Genomic DNA, 20394 nt, shown 5'->3' with positions numbered 1-20394 from the left:
AACAAGCCTTTCCCCATCATCTGCTTAAACCTAAGCATCATTACATGAGCCACTATCCTGAACTCATCATTCAGTTTGGTCCACTTATTCGTTTGTGGACTGAGGTTTGAAAGCAAGCACACATACTTTAAACAGTGTACAAGAAAACTGTGTAACTTTAAGAATCTTTGCTCAAGCCTTGCAGAAAGACACCAGCTTTTACAAGCATATCTTGGCACTTCCAATTTCTTCCCACCATCAATTTTAGTAGAAAAGGCAACTGAGTTTTTTCCATGTGACTACAATGATGGCATTAGGGAATCGGTTGCAAATTATGATTTTGGACCTGAAAATACTTTGATTGGTCATGAAGCAACTGTAAAAGGAACCAAATACAAAAAAACATGTTTGTTATCAGTAAGGATAATGGGCTTGAAGTTGGTAAGATTATTATGATACTCAATTATAAAAACTCTGCAGTCTACTTTGTCACTGAAAAGTATAAGGCTTTGTGTCTACATGATATAGGTGTTCACTGCATCACACCAATCAAGAGCTGTTACTACTGTATGAACCAGGAGGACCTGCTGGATTATTACCCTCTATCTCAGTATGCAATTCATGACATGGCACTAATTGTTCTTCACCATTCTTTTCCCTCATTGTAGTGCAATGAGCATTGTGAATGAAGATCTGAGGGTTATCATCCTCAGAACTTTGCCAAACATTTCCAAAGACGTTCTACAGGCATTGATAGATAAGCTTTTAAACTCCAGTCTGGAATCTACACAAGAGCTCAATCATAAAAATTGCAATAACAATTTCACAAAATACAGCAAATACAAGTGTTGACTTCAGTTTCTGTCCAGACTAGTCCACAATCAACATTTTGAAATGCATTTATTATGTTAAAGTAACAGGGCTCTCTGACTAAGTAAAATGATTTCAGTTTCCCTTGCATTCATTTACAATCTGGCAATAGAAAATGAATATGTTACGTGGCTACTGACATTGTTTTTTCTTTGGGATGTTTTAGGTGAAAAAACAGGACGCTGTATTGATAAATGGATGATCAGTTTTGAGGGGCAAATAATCTGTAAGGGCATCCAGCCAAGTCTTCAGTCTGGGCTTGCTTTTCGACTTGCTACACTTTCAATGTGGAGTACCAAGCTGATGCTGCATGCACGTTGGAATTCATTCAGAGGTTAAATGCTTAGATTCAAATATTCATTTCTCTTCACATTCTCGTTATGTAAACTTTTACCCACACTAATTCTGAACGCATTTGTTTTTCAGGCGCTTCAATGGTATAAATCCCGAAAAAGGCACCAAGGGTGGACAAGTCCTGTCAAAGCGGACAGGGAAGGTCGCCCACAAAAAGAAATCGGTCAACACTCGGGTTGCCAGTTTACTTAAAAAAAATTAATGGACTTTGAGTGGGACTTCATATAAGTGAACCCATTCATTCACGGACATACCACACACATACCTTACACATACACTATATTGCCAAAAGTATTCGCTCACCCATCCAAATAATCAGAATCCGGTGTTCCAACCACTTCCATGGCCACAGGTGTATAAAATCAAGCACCTAGGCATGCAGACTGTTTTTACAAACATTTGTGAAAGAATGGGTCGCTCTCAGGAGCTCAGTGAATTCCAGCGTGGAACTGTGATAGGATGCCACCTGTGCAACAAATCCAGTCGTGAAATTTCCTCGCTCCTAAATATTCCACAGTCAACTGTCAGCTGTATTATAAGAAAGTGGAGGTGTTTGGGAACGACAGCAACTCAGCCACGAAGTGGTAGGCCACGTAAACTGACGGAGCGGGGTCAGCGGATGCTGAGGCGCATAGTGCAAAGAGGTCGCCAACTTTCTGCAGAGTCAGTCACTACAGACCTCCAAACTTCATGTGGCCTTCAGATTAGCTCAAGAACAGTGCGCAGAGAGCTTCATGGAATGGGTTTCCATGGCCGAGCAGCTGCATCCAAGCCATACATCACCAAGTGCAATGCAGAGCATCGGATGCAGTGGTGTAAAGCACGCCGCCACTGGACTCTAGAGCAGTGGAGACGCGTTCTCTGGAGTGACGAATCGCGCTTCTCCATCTGGCAATCTGATGGACGAGTCTCAGTTTGCCGGTTGCCAGGAGAACGGTACTTGTCCGACTGCATTGTGCCCAGTGTAAAGTTTGGTGGGGGGGGGATTATGGTGTGGGGTTGTTTTTCAGGAGCTGGGCTTGGCCCCTTAGTTCCAGTGAAAGGAACTCTGAATGCTTCAGCATACCAAGACATTTTGGACAATTCCATGCTCCCAACTTTGTGGGAACAGTTTGGAGCTGGCCCCTTCCTCTTCCAACATGACTGTGCACCAGTGCACAAAGCAAGGTCCATAAAGACATGGATGACAGAGTCTGGTGTGGATGAACTTGACTGGCCTGCACAGAGTCCTGACCTCAACCCGATAGAACACCTTTGGGATGAATTAGAGCGGAGACTGAGAGCCAGGCCTTCTCGTCCAACATCAGTGTGTGACCTCACAAATGCGCTTCTGGAAGAATGGTCAAAAATTCCCATAAACACACTCCTAAACCTTGTGGACAGCCTTCCCAGAAGAGTTGAAACTGTTATAGCTGCAAAGGGTGGACCGACGTCATATTGAACCCTATGGATTAGGAATGGGATGTCACTTAAGTTCATAGGCGAGTCAAGGCAGGTGAGCGAATACTTTTGGCAATATAGTGTACTCTTCACACACGACATAAACATGCTTTTATTTAAATTTTGATGTCATTCTTCCTTCATTCAGTAATTCCTGTTTACTAATAATTCAGTAATTCCTATTCACTAAGTAGTTCTCAGTCACTCATTCAGATTTTTCTAATGTTATATAAATGTTTTGTTAATTCAGTTAAACATGTTTATTCTGAAGCTTAAGTTTTAGTCATTCCACTTGCTTTGCCAGTCACTAATTTTCAGAATATTTTGTGATTAAAGAGGCTTTTGTTTGTCATGTTTTTCAAAGTTGTAATAAAGCATGTTCTGAAGTTACACTGCATTGTGTTAAATGTTTAATGTTTTAAAGGATGCATTTGTAAATTGTATTAAAACATGTTCAAAGAAATATCTAGAAAAATAAATCATTTATTTTAGCAGACCATTTCTTGATATGATAACATTTGTAGTTTACAGTAAAAAAAAAAAAAAAAGTGCAAATAAACATTAACTGTTAATGCTTTTGACAGTAATTTACTGTTAATGTAGAAAATAACAGCTTTATGCTGTATTTCCAAAAACAGTAACAAACTGTAAATTTCAACAACAGCAAGATGCTGTTAATTTAACAGTAACTTGCTGGCAACAGTGCTGCCACTAACTTACTGTTTTTTAACAGGACAATTTTTAACAGTGAATCAAAACAAATATTTACAGTACAAAAATAACAAAAGACTACAGAAATTTTATGTTAAAGGTGTTCTTCTTTTTCTGCCACCCTCACGGTCACCAGCCAGATGAAACCACCTTTTAATAAATTTCTCAACCTCAGGCTCGGTTGTCTGTGCACACACTGGATTTCTTCTTACAGCCTCTAGAATAGGAGCATACAAAAATACATTTAAATAAAATGAACAATAAATAAAGACCAAGCACATACATGTGGGGGGCATGAAGGAGAAAGTTCTAGACTTACAATAAAAATGCACTTACCAATCACAATGTTTTTTAGCTCCAAATTTTGGAACAGCGTTTTCCCATTTACACCTCTCCAGTTTACATTTTTGATGGCCTGCCTCATAATTTGCCAGACCGTGTCCTTCACATCCACTCCGCCCAGCATTCCTAGTTCAAGTACCTGAAATATTTGTAAAACATGCGTTCACCATTAACTTAAAACAATAACATGCTTTTGTATCTAATACTGATATTAGACTTATCAAATTAGATAAATTCTAACAGTTTAACCTTTAGATTTTTGTGTGTTTTAGACTGATCACACACACCATTTAATTATAAGAGTGATTAAAACCAGACCTGTAAGTTATAACATTAGGCAACTATGCATTACTGATATCGTTACCTACCACATTTCGTCTAGTTTCTGAACAGGATCGAAGGTCACTTTCCAGAGATGTTAACGACCTTAAGTTTTCAACAGGAAATCTTTTAGGACTTGAATGGTCAGCCTCTGTGATCTCAAACATTGTGTGCTTTATATAGACAAGTATGTTTTTTGTTTTTTTTCTCCTCAGGGTTGAAGCTAAAATCTGCAGGACAGCGTCTCTCCAGGATTGACATTGCCTACCCGTGTTTATACTATAAATAAAGCAGCTCAGGTGTCCCCTTATAGATAAAAATTACAACTTAATGATTTTTTTTATTTGAATTGTGTTTTATTTAGAGACAATGTGCTCATTGTCCAGAACATTATTATTCTTTTAATCAGTAATATAAATAAATAAACACAAACACATAACTCTAATCACCACTTTGCCTTCTTTTAAAGCATGTCTGGCTAATTCAAAATAAATACAATAATAAAATAATCCAAAGTGAAAAAGGCTGAAACACTAGCAGTAGAACTTTGTTGTGATGGACCCACTGCTGCACTCTCTGAGACTGTGAACAGATGGTTTCTCATTTTAATATTTTGAGCAAGGTTTGCCTCAGGTTCAAACACTTTACATGTTATTTCAAAGGTTAGAGTAAGCTAGCTTTGTAACATTGTTTCTCTTATCACAAAACACAACACTGCCATGTTCTCATCTGTTCTCTTGTTTTCTTTTCCTATTCTCTCTCTCTTCTTTTTTGGTAGTCCAAAATAAAATGTTTGGACATTGTGCGTATCGGACACTTGCCCGCTCGGCACTCGCTTAGTTCTGAATGCCGAATTCGCTCTCCGGTGTTCCCTCACAGCCAATTATCATTTGGCATTGTTCTTTAATGAACAATTAAATCATTCAAATTTGCGTGCACGCTGTTCCTACAAATGTGAGGGGTCCACACAAACGTGTGGGTGTGCCGAATCTTGTTAAAACAGCAAGGATCAGAATATTGTGTGCAAGTGCAGGCACTGTACACTCAATTTCACAATAATAATAATACTATTTGAGGACCTTTGAGGGCAGGGCGGCCAGGGCCCCTCACATGCCACTGATGCCAGGGCCCTATGAACTCAGTCACCCTTTTCCCCCCACTTACGACGCCCCTGTTGGTCTGGTTGACTTTTGGCAAACCGCATTTGGGCCAGCTTTGGGCTGTAATTCCATGTGGTATCTGTGGTAAGCCAAAACTCAGCCAGACTCGGCCCAGATCCAATTTGCTATCTGGGTAAGCTATCACCAAAAGTACAAGTCTTAAGTTAAAGTTGCTGTATTAAATGCTTTTGCCATAAAAACAATCTTGGCTGCTGGTTCAACCCAACTCACTTCTCCATCATACAAATGACTCAACAACTTTGCACACACAGCAGCTCATACACAGACTTGCAGCGGCATTCTTCCATTTTGATTTCCAAAAGACTGTTGGATGTTGTTAAATATGGACAGGATCTACTGACATTTGTTGAAATTTTTTCCATTTTGTGTCAACTTGGGCACCTGATCTATCTGTCATTGATGTTTTATAAGCAGGGATGTGGTAGCTCAGTGGTTAAGGTGTTGGAATACTGATCAGAAGGTTGTGAGCTTGATTTGCAGGTCCACTCAGCTGCCACTGCTGTGTCCTAAGCAAGGCCTTTAACCCTCAATTGCTCACTTGTATAAAATGAGATGAATTGTATGTTGCTCTGGATAAGGGTGTTTGCCAAATGCTGAAAATCATATGTTTGTTTTTTCAGTTTTAATGCTAGTCATGCCACTCTTACATTAATGGCTGACCAACCCCATACAAAAAAAGAAAATCCTTTTTCCCAAGCTCGTGTAACAGGTTAAAGAAAAAGGGTTCTTCCACTTGCTTTAATTTTTATATGTGTATGCCCCGTTAATTATAATTGACCCGCACTCTCTATTCATTGGCTGGCGCCATGTTGGAAATTGGTTCCGGTTAAGTAATTAATATTTACGCAAGGCAAGAGCGTGGTTGCGGTGGGTGAGTGCTTTTGAAAATTTTATTTATTTTTTGTTGTTCTTTTTATATTTTGACGATATTTTTTTTTCTTTTGTCTTAAAATAATATTGTAATGTGGTTAATGTGCACCCGTCATTGCAGGACCTCGTGTAAGAATGTTGTGAAGTGAAACTCATCACTTCATTTGAATGTGTTTCAACAGAATTAAATGATCCACTCAAGGAGTGAAATGGTGTTGGTTGTCGTAATTAATACACACAACGAAGGCAATGTGAATACAGTCACAGCCCAAAGCCAGACCAGAGAACACTTGATCTTAGCCAAAAGGCCAAGAAGAAATAAACTTTTATGTCTTCTGCTTAACGGACAGCCCCAGGCCACACCTATACAGGCATGCATGGTCACATAACCAAATAAGACCCAAGTACTGGAAACTACCCATTTAACATTGAAGCATACACAGCTTTGCCAGAGCAAAGCTCACAAAAATACACGTAGGATTGCTTCTCGCTTCTCTATTTTAAACAGATTTTTAGAGCTGGGAGGCGGAAAAGGGACTTGCTCGTGGATCGGCCTGGTATTGCAGTACTTCCAGGCTTGATGCAACATTTACTGATGTAAAATGAAGGAAAATCAATTACTGACTTACTGACTGACTTACTAAATTATGTCTGCATTCAACCCGCCCTGTTCCCTAGCCTATCTTGACCTCCTTCTGCTCACCACTGTCAGTTGTTGCTTGTCAACCTTTCCCCACACTTTCTCCACTCATCCAACCCAAGGGGCCGGCCTTACCCTCATCGAGCATTGTGTTTCTCCGACAAGGGTTTCCTGGTGCTGCTTGGCTTTTTTTTCTTCACAGCGCTGGTTTCTCCTAAGTCATGCGTAAATCTTTTGCCTTTTATTGAAGATTTCCGTGGAGAGGAACATCAATGAGCTTGATGTATTTTTCTGTGCTTAGCTCTGACAAAGCTGTGTATGCTTCAATGTTAAATGGGTATTTTCCAGGAGTTGGGTTTTATTTGCTTATATGATTTTATGCATGCCTATGTAGGTGGGGCCTGAGGCTATCTGTTAAACAGAAAAGATAACAGTTTATTGCTCCTCTGCCTTTTGGCTAAGATCAAGTGTTCTCTGTTCTGATTTTGGGCTGTGACTGTATTCACATTGCACTTCGTAGTCTGGCTTTGAGAAGGCGAGTGTGGCGGAAAGGATATAAAAAAAAATAAAAGGGGCCGTCCTTACCCTCATCGAGCATTGTGTTTCTCCGACAAGGGTTTCCTGGTGCTGCTTATCTTGAGGTTTTTTTTGTTGTTTTTTTTAAGTTTTGGTTTCTCTTAAGTCACGCATTAACCTTTTGCCTTTTAGTAAAGTTTTCTGTGGAAAGGAACGTCAATGAGTTACAAGCTGTGTATGCTTCAATGTTAAATGGGTATTTTCCAGGAGTTGGGTCTTATTTGCTTATGTGACTTTATGCATGTATAGATGTGGCCTGAGGGTGTCCGTTAAGCAGAGGAGACAAAAGTTTATTGCGTCTTGGCATTTTGGCTAAGATCAAGTGTTCTCTGGTCTGGTTTTGGGCTTTGACTGGGTTTGAGAAGGAGAATGGACATCATTTTTCATCGAACTGGCTCGTTTCCTGCCTCGCCGCAGTGTGCTCTCTGCATTGTGCTTCTCTGGCGCTGAAAATGCGATTCCGCAAGTCTCAGCGCTCTACGAGCAAGGGAAAGCGGTTTTTCAGACAAACGAATGTGTGCAGCTGAATGGGGCAGTTTTCTTTGACATTTTTCACATGTTTGGGGTCGACTATGATCATATGATCTTTATATATATAATGATTATATATAAAATAAATATATCCCGGAGCCTGGCTCCCATGAGTTACAGCATGGGAGCCAGGTATAATGAAATGACTATAAATAGTGATAGCTCAGTTGTGAGCTGTGTAATAGTTAATTGAGTTTTTGAGAAGGATGCAATGGACCCCATGAGCAAGTGAGCCGACCTGGAGATGCTACAATATTTTGGTGTGATTTATACACATGGGTTTGTGCATTCTGACTTTTGGAGGCTTTATTATGTCCATTTTATAATCAAACATGAAAAGATTTTAAAGGTCATCTGTCTTGTTCTGATCGTGTTAAATAGACTCCATTGCCAAAAGTTTTGGGACATCTGCCTTTACATAGACATGAATTTTAATGACATCCCATTCTTAATCCATAGGTTTTAATATGGAGTAGGCCTGCCCTTTGCAGCTGTAACAGCTTCAACTCTTCTAGGAAGGCTTTCCACAAGGTTTAGGAGTGTGATTATTGGAATGTTTGACCATTCCACTAGAAGCGCATTTGTGAGGTCAGGCACTGATGTTGGATGAGAAAGTATGGCTCATAGTTTCTGCTCTAATTCAATAGTAATAATAATAATAATAGTTCTGTCGGGTTGAGGTCAGGACTCTTTGCAGGCCAGTCAAGATCCTCCACACCAAACTCACTCATCCATGTCCTTATGGACCTTGCTTTGTGCACTGGTGTACAGTCATGTTGGAACAGGAAGGGGTCATCCCCAAACTGTTCCCACAAAGTTGGGAGCATGAATTTGTCGAGAATGTCTTAACGACACATTCTTTCACAAATGTTTGGAGAAGCAGTCTGCATGCCTAGGTGCTTGATTTTAAACACCTGTGGCCATGGAAGTGATTAGAATACCCGAATTCAACGATTTGGAGGGGTGTCCCAAAACATTTGGAAATACAGTGTATAAACACAACTAGACTGAAATATACCAGTATGATATGCAACTAATTGTAAAACATGAATTAGCTAAGGAAACCAGTAGATATCAGTTTATACCAGGCTCAGCAGTATCACTCTCAGTTATGATCAGTTAATTAAATAAAAAATTCATTAGGCAAGAGGAATTTAGGGAGAAACTTGTTAATTAACTGATGAGAAACTGAACAACTGTGTTTACTCTAGTGATCCACTGTGGGCCAGCAGAGCCAGCATCCAAGCACACCTCCTTTAATGCATCAGTTGCATTTCTGGGTTTAAAATGTGAGTTAAAGCAGGAAAATCACCAAACTGGATGCTGGCCTTTCAGGACTGGAGTTTGTACCTACGGATTAGTTTATAATCAGGGTCCATCTGCTGTGTGACAGACATACAAATGTGTTTTAAATGTGGGGTTGGTTGTCTGTATTGAACCAGGGCAAGCAGACACACAGTAAGGAGTGTGAGTGTGAGAGAGTGTGTATGCATGAGAGAGTGACACAGAGAGCAGTATGTCATCCTTTGCTTATACTGTATCTGCATGTAGACATACAGTAGGGTCCTTTCCTTCCCTCCCCACGCACAGTCCCTGCTCCTCCTTTCAGCAGCTACAGACAACCAGATCACAATCCTACTACATCACGAACAAACCAGCACAGCTGCACACACATACACACACACACACACACACACACATATTTTTAATTATAAAATTAAACTACCTTTGTTGTGGGACTGTTGAAGTCCTTTTAAGTCTTTTATTCTCACATTCTTACATCTTACATTCTCTGATGTCTGACAGCTGGGTCTAAGTTCAGGGTAGCTTGGAGTTGCTTCGTTCTCTTCATTCATAGTAAGTCATTTTGCATAAAAGCAACCAGCAAATCTACTAGTGAATGCTGCTAGACAAATGACAGTGATCTGAAACACACCAGCAAGTCCACCTCTGAATGGCTAAAAAAAAATAATGTTTTGGAGTTAGCTACCTAGTCAAAGTCCAGACTTAAATCCGATTGAGATTCTGTGGCATCACTTTAAACAGACCGTTCATGCTAGAAACCCTCCAGTGTGGCTGAATTAAAACAATTTAAAACAATTCTGCAAAGAAGAGTGAAGCAAATTTCCTCCAGAGTGATGTGAAAGACTCATTGCCAGTTATTGCTTATGCTTGATTGCAGTTGTTCGTGCCGAAGGGGCCACAAACAGGTTATTAGGTTTTGGGGGCAATTACTTTTTCACATAGGGCCAGGCAGGTTTGGACAGTTTTTTACCCCTTAATAAATGATATCATAATTTAAAAACTGCATTTTGTATTTACTCGCATAATTATCTTTGTATAATAAAATTGATGATCTGAACCATTTAAGTGAAAAAAAAACTTTTATTTTTACACTGTATATATATATATATATATATATATATATATATATATATATATATAGAATAATATCAAATAAGAAATAAAGCTCAGATATTTAGATATAGACGGCCATGTTTTTTTTTTAGAGTGGGGGGAGGGATCACTGCGCATGGGCACTGCGCAGCGTCACAGAACTCTTTACGTAATGTTTGTGTTTAAACTGTGTTTCCTTTTAAACACTAAGGTGTTGTGGTTGTGAAGCAAGACTTGGATTATCCTTTGTGATTTTTCTACACTCCTGATTTCTTCTTACTCCGCGACTGGACCTGACTCTTACACCGACTCTACAGCAGTGATGATGAACTTCGGAGGAGGAGCCGCGCTTCAGCAGCACCAGGATGTGGAGCCCGAGCCCGAGCCCGAGCCCGGATGGAGCGGACTGGACGACCCCTGGAACGGTCAGTTACTGACTTTTCTCTCTTTGTCTTAAGTATAAAGTCTTTTAAACACCGCGGTATTATAAAAAAAAACCGCAGTCGGGAATATCGTTTTATTTGGTTAGATGATTTGGAGAAAATCTGTTCGGCTAATCGATATTTTGCTAATCGCTTTACGGACACAATCATTATGCTAAAGCTAGCGGACAAAGCGGCAGACTCCAGTGAAACGAGCAGGGAAGAAATCAACAGTGTTAATGTTTTCAGATATGTTAAAATCAGCTTTTTATAAAAGTCGGAATGTTTATTTAACGCTTATTAAAGTTTACTAAGACAAGCCGAGGAGTGTTAGCAAAGATTAGCTAGACGGCTAGTTAGCATGTAGCTAAGCAATTGTTTTTCAGTGTTCCTAGTTTTTTTTAAAGAGTGAATAAAACAAGTTAAAATGTTACAGTAACATGATCTATTTTATTATTTGAACGATTTTTCATTGTCCGTGTTTGTGGAGTTGTTAAAGCGGAGAGAGGAAGGTGCTGTGAGGAAAGGCAGCTAGCTGAACAAAACCAATCGCTAGAAATAAATGGAGCTAGTGTGGCAAGGTAGAGTGCAGCTTAGGGAAAAATATCAAGCTGTTTGTTTCACTTCTGTTCAGCAAGGATTTGTTTATAGCTGTAATGAATAAAATAGTTAGGAGTAGTGTCATTTACGATAAAGGCAAAATTTTGAGAAGAGACACAAATGGACTCAAAGGGGATGTAAAGCATTGGAGTAAGGAACTGATAAAGAAACACACTGTCATAGAAATGTAGTTTAATCTGCATTGTTCTTGGGAAGATACTTCTGAGCATCGAGAAGTGACCAGTGTGAGTAACGGTGAAGCCGTGATAGCGTAAGTAACTCCTGTAAATGCAGAATATAAATACTGAGTTTTTCTGCACTGTTATAGGAGGATTACAGTAATATAACTTGTGTAAATATGTCTTGTTTTGATAGGGAGGTTTTCCTGCTTTACAAAATATACACAGTGCTGTTAAAAAGGGGTTTCTGCTTCTTTTTATGAGATGTTTTTCAATGTGCCGCATTGTCTGTTTTTCTTCTTTGACACAGGGACACAGAGGGAGACGTTTGTGTTTCCGCAGGATGAGGACGATGACAACTGGCCTGTGCTATGCCTCTCTCCTGTTTGGATGCCAACACCTGTGGGGAGCCCATCCCCACCTATGAGAGGCCTCTCTCCTTTATGTACCCCACCACCTGTGAGGAGCCCATCCCCACCTAGGAGAGGCCTCTCTCCTTTATGTACCCCACCACCTGTGAGGAGCCCATCCCCACCTAGGAGAGGCCTCTCTCCTTTATGTACCCCACCACCTGTGAGGAGCCCATCCCCACCTAGGAGAGGCCTCTCTCCTTTATGGACCCCACCACTCGTGAGGATCCCATCCCCACCTATGAGAGGTCTCTCTCCTTTATGGACCCAACCACTTGTGAGGATCCCATCCCCACCTTTGAGAGGTCTCTCCCCTTTATTGACCCCACCACCTGTGAGGAGCCCATCCCCACCTATGAGAGGCCTCTCTCCCGTATTGATCCCACCACCTGTGGAGAGCCTCTCTTCTGTATGGATCCCACCACCTGTATGGATCCCACCACCTGTGGGGAGCCCATCCACACATATTAGAGGCCTCTCTCCTGTATGGATCCGACCACCTGTATGGATCCCACCACCTGTGGGGAGCCCATCCACACATATTAGAGGCCTCTCTCCTGTATGGACCCCACCACCTGCTATGAGCACATCCGCACCTATGAGAGGCCTCTCTCCTGTATGTATCCCACCACCTGTGGGGAGCCGCTCTCCTGTATGGTTCCCAGCACCTGTATGGATCCCACCACCTGTGGAGAGCCCATCCCCACCTATGAGAGGCCTCCCGCCAGTTTGGATCCCACCACCTGTCCCACGCCAGGGCATAAGGAGGAGGAGGGACGAAGAGGATGGCAGTCAAGAAGCCCCTCCGAGTAGACGGCAGCATGTGGATCAGGATGGGTAGCTGGATTTCATCAGGAGGATCGTCCATCACCTCTTATCCATGATGTATAGTAAGTATGTATGGTAAGTATGTGTGGTAAGTATTTCACCCCTAGGTTTCAGCATTAGTCTTTTTTAATAAATATGTAATCCTTTTAAACACGTGGGGTGGTGAGAATCCGCTTGATACCTTCTCATCTGTTGGGTTGGAAAAAAAATAAAAAAAATTTTGGGAACAGGTTACATAGTTAGCTCCAAAATGTTTCATTAGACCCAAGAGCCCAGTGTTCATGCTCAGGCCTCTTCTGTAGTTTTTTAAGAACAGCTCTTACGAGCTCATAGCCCATAGTTCATAGCTACATCATTCAGTCACTTTATGAATCTTGGTGTGATTGGGCAGGCATCCAGAGGATTCTTACCACCGTCTGTAGCATAATCTCTAAATGTAAATCATTTTAATGATAGAATTGTGTTAAGATTAAAGTAGTTATGGCATTTAGTTAAATATGTGAGTCTGTTGTTTCTTGTGTATTTTGCATTTGCATTTAGTTTGTGTTAAATGTATAGGATTTTTATAATATTAATGTTGTTACTTATGTGTATTAGCCTAATTTATATTAATAAATATAATTTGTATTGTTGTAGAATCATGCATTGTTGTAAATATGTAAATATTACATTTTTAAGATTTAGATTTTAATATTAAGTTTTACAAATGTAGTGTTATAAAATGTTAAAATATTATATGAAATATTAATATCAGTAATAAGTGTACAGTTTGTCATTGCTTGTAAATAGTTAATACATTATTTTTTGGTTTAATACACACATGTCTCAAGTGTCTTTTTTTATAACACATCAAACATTTCTCATTTGTTTCTCATATAATTACACAGTAAAAAGAGTACAGTATTGCTGTATTACATATCAGTATTTTTCTAAAACAACAGCCATGTTACTGTGTATAATGCTGTCAGAGAGAGAGAGAGTGTGTGTGTGTGTGTGTGTACTGAGATGAAATCACTGAAAGCTAAATAAAATCAGAAGGTTGTGAGTTCCAATCCCAGATCCACCAAGCTGCCACTGCTGGGCCCTCAACCCTCAATTACTCAGTTGTATAAAATAAGATAAAAAGTATCTCTGGATAAGGGCATCTGCTAAATGCCAGAAAAATAAATGTAAATGTCTGATATCTGCCTCTTGTCTCCTCAGTTCTGGTCAAACCTATGAGAGTGTCACACTTATTCAAAACACATCTCACTAAGACCTGTTATAAACATATTCTGTCTAATTTAACTCTGAATGAAATAAAACCTCATAAACCTTCTGATATTAATTATACTATTTTCCTTCCACCCTCATCGTCCTGACTCCTGACCCTGAGGCTGACCAGTGTGCCTGCACACCAGGAGATAGTGGATAGTAAAACTGCTTTATCTTCTTCATATCTGTCTGTTGGATTTTTTAATAAATTTTGGACTTGTTTCATGACTGCAGTTGTTGTGTCTGTTATCCAGTGTGACAGTGCTGTTAAAGATTCATATAATTTGGTACAACTTACAAATCGACTTAAAACAGTTTTTACTTGTACTAAAGATTTTAGGAGTACTTCTACTTTTACCCTCCTTAGAGAATTATTGGAAAGTAACAGTTCTTTTACATTCCTTTATATATATATATATATATATATATATATATATATATTTTAAGGGAAACAAAGTTAATATCAGCTTCATTGTGAGAGAAGTTCACACTCTGTAGCCACTGCAGTATATGGTTCCTGTATTTATGTCTGGTGTAAATGGAGTACACAGATATATATTTTTCACAGACCAGTAGTGTCTCAGGTGTCTGATGCGACTGATTCATAATTCAGTGATTTATCAGAAACTTGTTGCCAAATCATTTCCCTGTGTTAGCCAATGTATTCATGTTTTATTTAACCTTTGTGGACTGTTCGAAAACACAAAATATTTTTTTCTCAAATTCCTTCACATAAATCTGTTTATCAACCTCAGTCCTGATGAAAACTACTAAATATAATTTATTTTAGAAATCCAGGATTTTAATTCCCTAAGTGATGTCACTGATTTGGGGTTAAAAAAACAACAGCACACAAAATGACATATTTTCAATATAAAATGTGATTGTGGACTGGATATTTTTTTACCTTTTATCACAGTCTTGGATATGTCGTATGTATATATACACTATATTGCCAAAAGTATTCGCTCACCTGCCTTGACTCGCATATGAACTTAAATGACATCCCATTCCTAATCCATAGGGTTCAATATGACGTCGGTCCACCCTTTGCAGCTATAACAGCTTCAACTCTTCTGGGAAGGCTGTCCACAAGATTTAGGAGTGTGTTTATGGGAATTTTTAACCATTCTTCCAGAAGCGCATTTGTGAGGTCACACACTGATGTTGGATGAGAAGGCCTGGCTCTCAGTCTCCGCTCTAATTCATCCCAAAGGTGTTCTATCTGGTTGAGGTCAGGACTCTGTGCAGGCCAGTCAAGTTCATCCACACCAGACTCTGTCATCCATGTCTTTATGGACCTTGCTTTGTGCACTGGTGCACAGTCATGTTGGAAGAGGAAGGGGCCAGCTCCAAACTGTTCCCACAAAGTTGGGAGCATGGAATTGTCCAAAATGTCTTGGTATGCTGAAGCATTCAGAGTTCCTTTCACTGGATTCCACTTTTGACTGTGGAATATTTAGGAGCGAGGAAATTTCACGACTGGATTTGTTGCACAGGTGGCATCCTATCACAGTTCCACGCTGGAATTCACTGAGCTCCTGAGAGCGACCCATTGTTTCACAAATGTTTGTAAAAACAGTCTGCATGCCTAGGTGCTTGATTTTATACACCTGTGGCCATGGAAGTGATTGGAACACCTGATTCTGATTATTTGGATGAGTGAGCGAATACTTTTGGCAATGTAGTGTATATATATATATATATATATATATATATATATATATATATATATATGACCTCCTGAGACCTGAGAAAAAAAAATATTTTTAAAATGTATAAAATATTTAAAAATCTATATAAAATATTTTTTTATATACATTAAATGTTGGGGTGGTAAAAACAAATACATTGCAAAAGATTTTTTAAATTTTTTTTTATTTTGTTTCAATTTTATAGCATGGGATTTCATTGTTCTAATGAAAAATCCCTCAATACTCACGTTTTCATTCAATTTTCTCACATTTCCATGAATATATTCAGATTTTGATCATATATTCTCAAGATTTTGTCAGCGTATTCAGTTTTAAATAAATTTGTTCAGTTTTTTAATAAAAATTTCTCAGTCTTTCATTCAATATTCTTATGATTTTTTTCTGAATGTCACAGTGATCCTGAATAGGCGCACTGTCCACTGTTTGTACCTAAGGCAACTGCCAGATTTGTACATCCCTGACTTTCTACTACTAGAGCAATGTTTATTCTGGATCAAACATTTTTAAAGTGCTGCACACACACACATTATTGATCACGTGGCAATTACCAAGGAAATGTCTTTATTGAAATGTGGCAAGAAAAGGGTCCATAAATACTGATTTATATACAGGTGAATCACTCAATATATTCAACTGATATTTCAATATATTCATATTTTGATTATATATTCTCAGATTTTGGTTAAATTTTCTCACATTCCGATTACTTAATATAGGTTTTTGTTTTATATTCTCGGGATTCTATCAAAATATAAATTTTTCAATCTGTATATTCAGAGTTTTGAATAAATATTCTCAAGTTATTCAATCAATATTCTCATTCATTATATTCCTAAAGGACATGCCATAATATATAATTAATCAAATGCTGCAGAAATACGTTTTTGTATAAGATAGACATGACTGCAGTTTTCTTCAGTAATATTGTGCATATATGATCTCTGTGTGTTAATTGCTGACAAGCCTTTTTAACACCCCAAAATGTGATTTTCTTCATGACAGACATCAGGATAAAATTGGCAAATTGGCATCATCAGCTAGTGCAGGGTAAGTAGATTAAAATAGCTCATACATTCACTTTGACATGTTTTTTATAATATGGTTTATTAAGATCATTACATTTGGGCCTTTTTCCTCTTTTCCACCAGGTATTCACAACATGAGATGGGTGTGTAAAATATGTAGCTTCAAATAAGAAAAAAGAATAGGATCGTTGAAGCACTATCTACTAAAACATGGAATTGGTGGCCGCTGCCAGTCATATCCTTGTCTTTACACAGATTGCCCTTGTTCTTTCAAAACATTTATTGGCATTCGAACACACATGTCCCGACATCACACTGAATCAGTGACACCAGGAGATGTTCTTTCATTCAGTTGTGTGCTGTGTAGTTCTAGTTGTTTTAATTCAGAGAAGTTGTATTTTGAGCATCTTGGCAGCCATTTGAGGAAGTTTGAGGTAGTTGCATGTGTATTCAAAGATTGCAATTTCAGCACAAACAGATATGCCAACTTTGCCACACATAGGCACAGGAAACATACACCACATACCCTTGAAGACTTTAAAGTTGAAGTCTTGAAAACATACACTGTTCCAGCTGTTGATAGGGATGATTCAGTGTTTGGTGAAAATGAGGAAGAGGCTGAGCCTCTGTTTGGGATTTGTCTCAGATTATAAAAGGGAAGTTTGGGCATCTCTTCCTAAAGCTGGAAAGCACTTTTAATGTGCCAAATAAATGCATTGATGAAATCGTAGATGAGCTCCAGTTCATATGCCGGAGTGCGTCTGGTCCATTGATAAGAGACATTGTTGAATCCACCTTAAAACAACACAACTGTGCTTTAGATTCTGCAGTCATTTTAGATTTGGTAAAAAATCTTTGTGAATCTCACCCAGTAAGTTCTGCATTAGGGACAAATGGTCCCTTTGCAAATGCGTACAAGAGAAGAGAATTCATCAAAAAACACTTTTCTGTTGTTGAACCAAGAGAGTACGTACTTGATGGTGTGGAGGGTAAAACTTTCAGTATGTACCAATATTGCAATCACTACTCCATGTCTTAAACAGTCAGGCTGTCCAAAATGCAGTTGGTAGTGACACGAAATTTAGAAGTGCTTCACAATTCACTACCGGTAGGTCATTTCATGATGGATCTCTTTATCAACAAAATGATTTTTTCTCTGAGGAAGACAGACTTAGTCTTGTTTTGTATATTGATGACTTTGAGGTGTGTAATCCCCTGGGGACATCACGAAAAAAGCACAAAATCACAGCAGTCTATTGGGCATTAGGGGACATTCCAGCACAGTCCCGATCAACATTGGCATCCATATATTTAGCTACATTGTGCAAGGCGGAGGACACAAAACATTTTGGATTTCAGGCAGTTTTAGAGCCACTCTTGACAGATCTTCAAAGTTTAGAAAAAGATGGACTTTTTGTTGCAAGTTTAGGGAAAGTCATCAGAGGGACTGTGGTGACTGTGGTGGCTGATAATCTTGTAGCTCATTCTCTGGCAGGATTTGTTGAGAGCTTTACAAGCGGTTACATCTGCCGTTTTTGCCTTGGGGAACGATCAGCGTTTCAGTCCAAAGAAGTGAGATCTGGCCTTTTTCAGCCAAGAACGAAAGAGCAGCATACACAGCATGTTCGTGTAGCTCTGTCCAACTCGAAAGACACTCCATGTTTTGGTGTGAAAAAACAGTGTGCACTTTCTGAAAAACTTGATCATTTCCATGTAACATCTGGTTACCCTCCAGATGTTTTACATGACCTTCTTGAAGGCATTGTTCCAGTGGAGCTGGCACTGTCGTTTGATGTCTTCATCATGAAGAAATTATTTTCCTTGATGGAGCTCAATAATTCCATTCGGCTCTTTCCATACAAGTGGAGCGATAAAACAAATCGTCCTCATCTTGTCCCTGGTAACCTTGCAGCACGAGGATCAGTGGGAGGCAATGTGCATGAAAACTGGTGTTTGTTGCGTCTACTGCCTCTAATAATAGGCCTAAAAGTAACTGATAATGACCCAGTGTGGCAGATGCTGATGACCTTGAAAGACATAGTAGAACTCGTAATGTCCCCAGTTCATACAGAGGAAAGCATTTGTTACCTTGACAGTTTGATTTCTGAGCACAGATGCAGATTTCTTGATGTTTTCCCACAAAAAAAGTTGCTTCCTAAGCACCACTTTCTTGAGCACTATCCTGAGCTCATTCGGGCATTTGGCCCTGTGGCTGCACTGTGGACAATGAGATTCGAAGCAAAACATAGCTTCTTCAAGAGAATTGTCAGACACACATTCAGAAACATCCTGCTGTCCCTTGCCAACAAGCATCAACTCATGATTGCATACCATCTTAATGCATCAAACCCAGAGAGATCAGCACCTGAAGTCACAAAAACAACAGAGGTCACTTTTGAAGTACTTAAAAATGACATACAGGAAATAGTGAGGAGCAGGTTTCCAACTTTGTCAGCAGTGCATGTTACTAATAGTGTGTCCTTTTTAGGCACCAACTATGCAGCAGGAATGTTGGTGTGTTGTGGTTCTACTGCAGGATTACCTGACTTTGCAGAGGTGATGCAGATAATGGTAGTACACGACAAACTGGCATTTGTTGTGAAACTGCAAAACACATGGTACAATGAGCATCTTAGGAGCTATGAGTTGGAAAACACAAGCAATGTTCAGTTAATTGAACAAAAAGCACTTGCAGATTTTTTGCCTTTGGCTGTGTACAGTGTGGAGGGAAGGCGACTAGTTACCTTGAAGCATTACATTTGCTTGCCCTATTAGATGTCACATATTAGTGCAGTGTTATTTTGGCTTCATGTAGGTAAGAAAAGATTTAAAATGCATTAATTCCTAATTCTTTTTTGTGTTATTCAGCTTCTCTTGCCGAGATGGGCACCCCAGCAAAGCTTCGGGTTATTTTGGATGATGCTGGTGTTCGCAAACTGGTTCTTCCCAAAGGCATCCCTGGTACAGTCCAGGACCTTGTGGCTGTTATTCAAAATACATTTAATATTTTAGGGGATTTTACACTGACGTATCAAGACCAAGAATTTGGTGTTGTTTTTCACTTTGAGTTCTATTGATGAGGTGGAAGATAAAGGCACACTGAAAGTGGTGCAAGCTCAGTTTCCAATCCTGCAAAATATTGTGCTCAGTGTGGGTACAGGGGGAGAGTCAGAGTTTGAGTCCTCAATGTCAGATCAGCAAACCGATAGCTCTACCCACTCTTATGGATCTCAGGATACCATTTTGCTGTCTTCTTCTGATGAAAGTGGGACTCCTCACCGTTCACAGCCTTGGCCAGCCAAGTTTCAAATACCAGCCTTTTCCTATGATGTAGAGCTTTTATTGGATGCAGGAAATAAGGCCTACCAAAAGGATGGCACCCTCATAAACAACCCAAGAGTGACCAGTAGTGTACTGGAGAGATTAGCTGAAGCTATATTTGGATATACAGCATACCCAACTGGATTACAAGTTTTAGCTGTGGTAGCCCTGATTGAAAAGTACCCATGCCTCAAAGAGCCAGGTTCTTTTAATGGCTTATATGGATGGCAGCAAAGGATAAAATACAAAATGGGCAATTATCGGGCAAAAGTAAGAAGTCGCCAACTTGCCTGTCCAGAGTTAGAGGTTAACTCACAGAAAAGAAAGTCAAGTGGAAGTAACCCACCCAAAGGCATAAAAAGGCCCAAGAAAGCTGAAGTTAACTACCTGCCTCCAATGCCATTCGGAGAGACAGAAGAATCCTTAGA

General features: G+C 39.4%; 1 protein-coding gene and 1 non-coding gene across 2 annotated transcripts; both read left to right on the top strand.

Moving 5' to 3' along the window:
* Positions 1 to 6907: 6907 nt before the first annotated feature.
* On the top strand, positions 6908 to 7022 carry LOC131349534 (U5 spliceosomal RNA). Its single transcript, XR_009204084.1, has one exon. It is a non-coding gene; the product is annotated as a U5 spliceosomal RNA (small nuclear RNA).
* A 3418-nt stretch (positions 7023 to 10440) lies between these two features.
* On the top strand, positions 10441 to 13060 carry LOC131349482 (uncharacterized). Its single transcript, XM_058385222.1, has 2 exons — positions 10441 to 10637; positions 11724 to 13060. The coding sequence occupies exons 1-2, from the start codon at positions 10535 to 10537 to the stop codon at positions 12662 to 12664; spliced, it is 1044 nt and encodes a 347-aa protein (XP_058241205.1). The 5' UTR covers positions 10441 to 10534; the 3' UTR covers positions 12665 to 13060.
* The last annotated feature ends 7334 nt before the right edge of the window (positions 13061 to 20394 follow it).

This window comes from Hemibagrus wyckioides, linkage group LG29 (genome assembly GCF_019097595.1).
Source record: "Hemibagrus wyckioides isolate EC202008001 linkage group LG29, SWU_Hwy_1.0, whole genome shotgun sequence".
NCBI lineage: Eukaryota > Metazoa > Chordata > Actinopteri > Siluriformes > Bagridae > Hemibagrus > Hemibagrus wyckioides.
This window is presented reverse-complemented; position numbering and strand designations above follow the sequence as displayed.

What these genes read in the sequence shown, in the direction of transcription:
- LOC131349482 (XM_058385222.1), top strand. Translation starts at nt 10,535, where the DNA reads ATGATGAACTTCGGAGGAGGAGCCGCGCTTCAGCAGCACCAGGATGTG. An exon ending in ACTGGACGACCCCTGGAACG is followed by an intron (nt 10,638 to 11,723) that starts GTCAGTTACTGA and finishes TCTTTGACACAG; the next exon opens with GGACACAGAGGGAGACGTTT.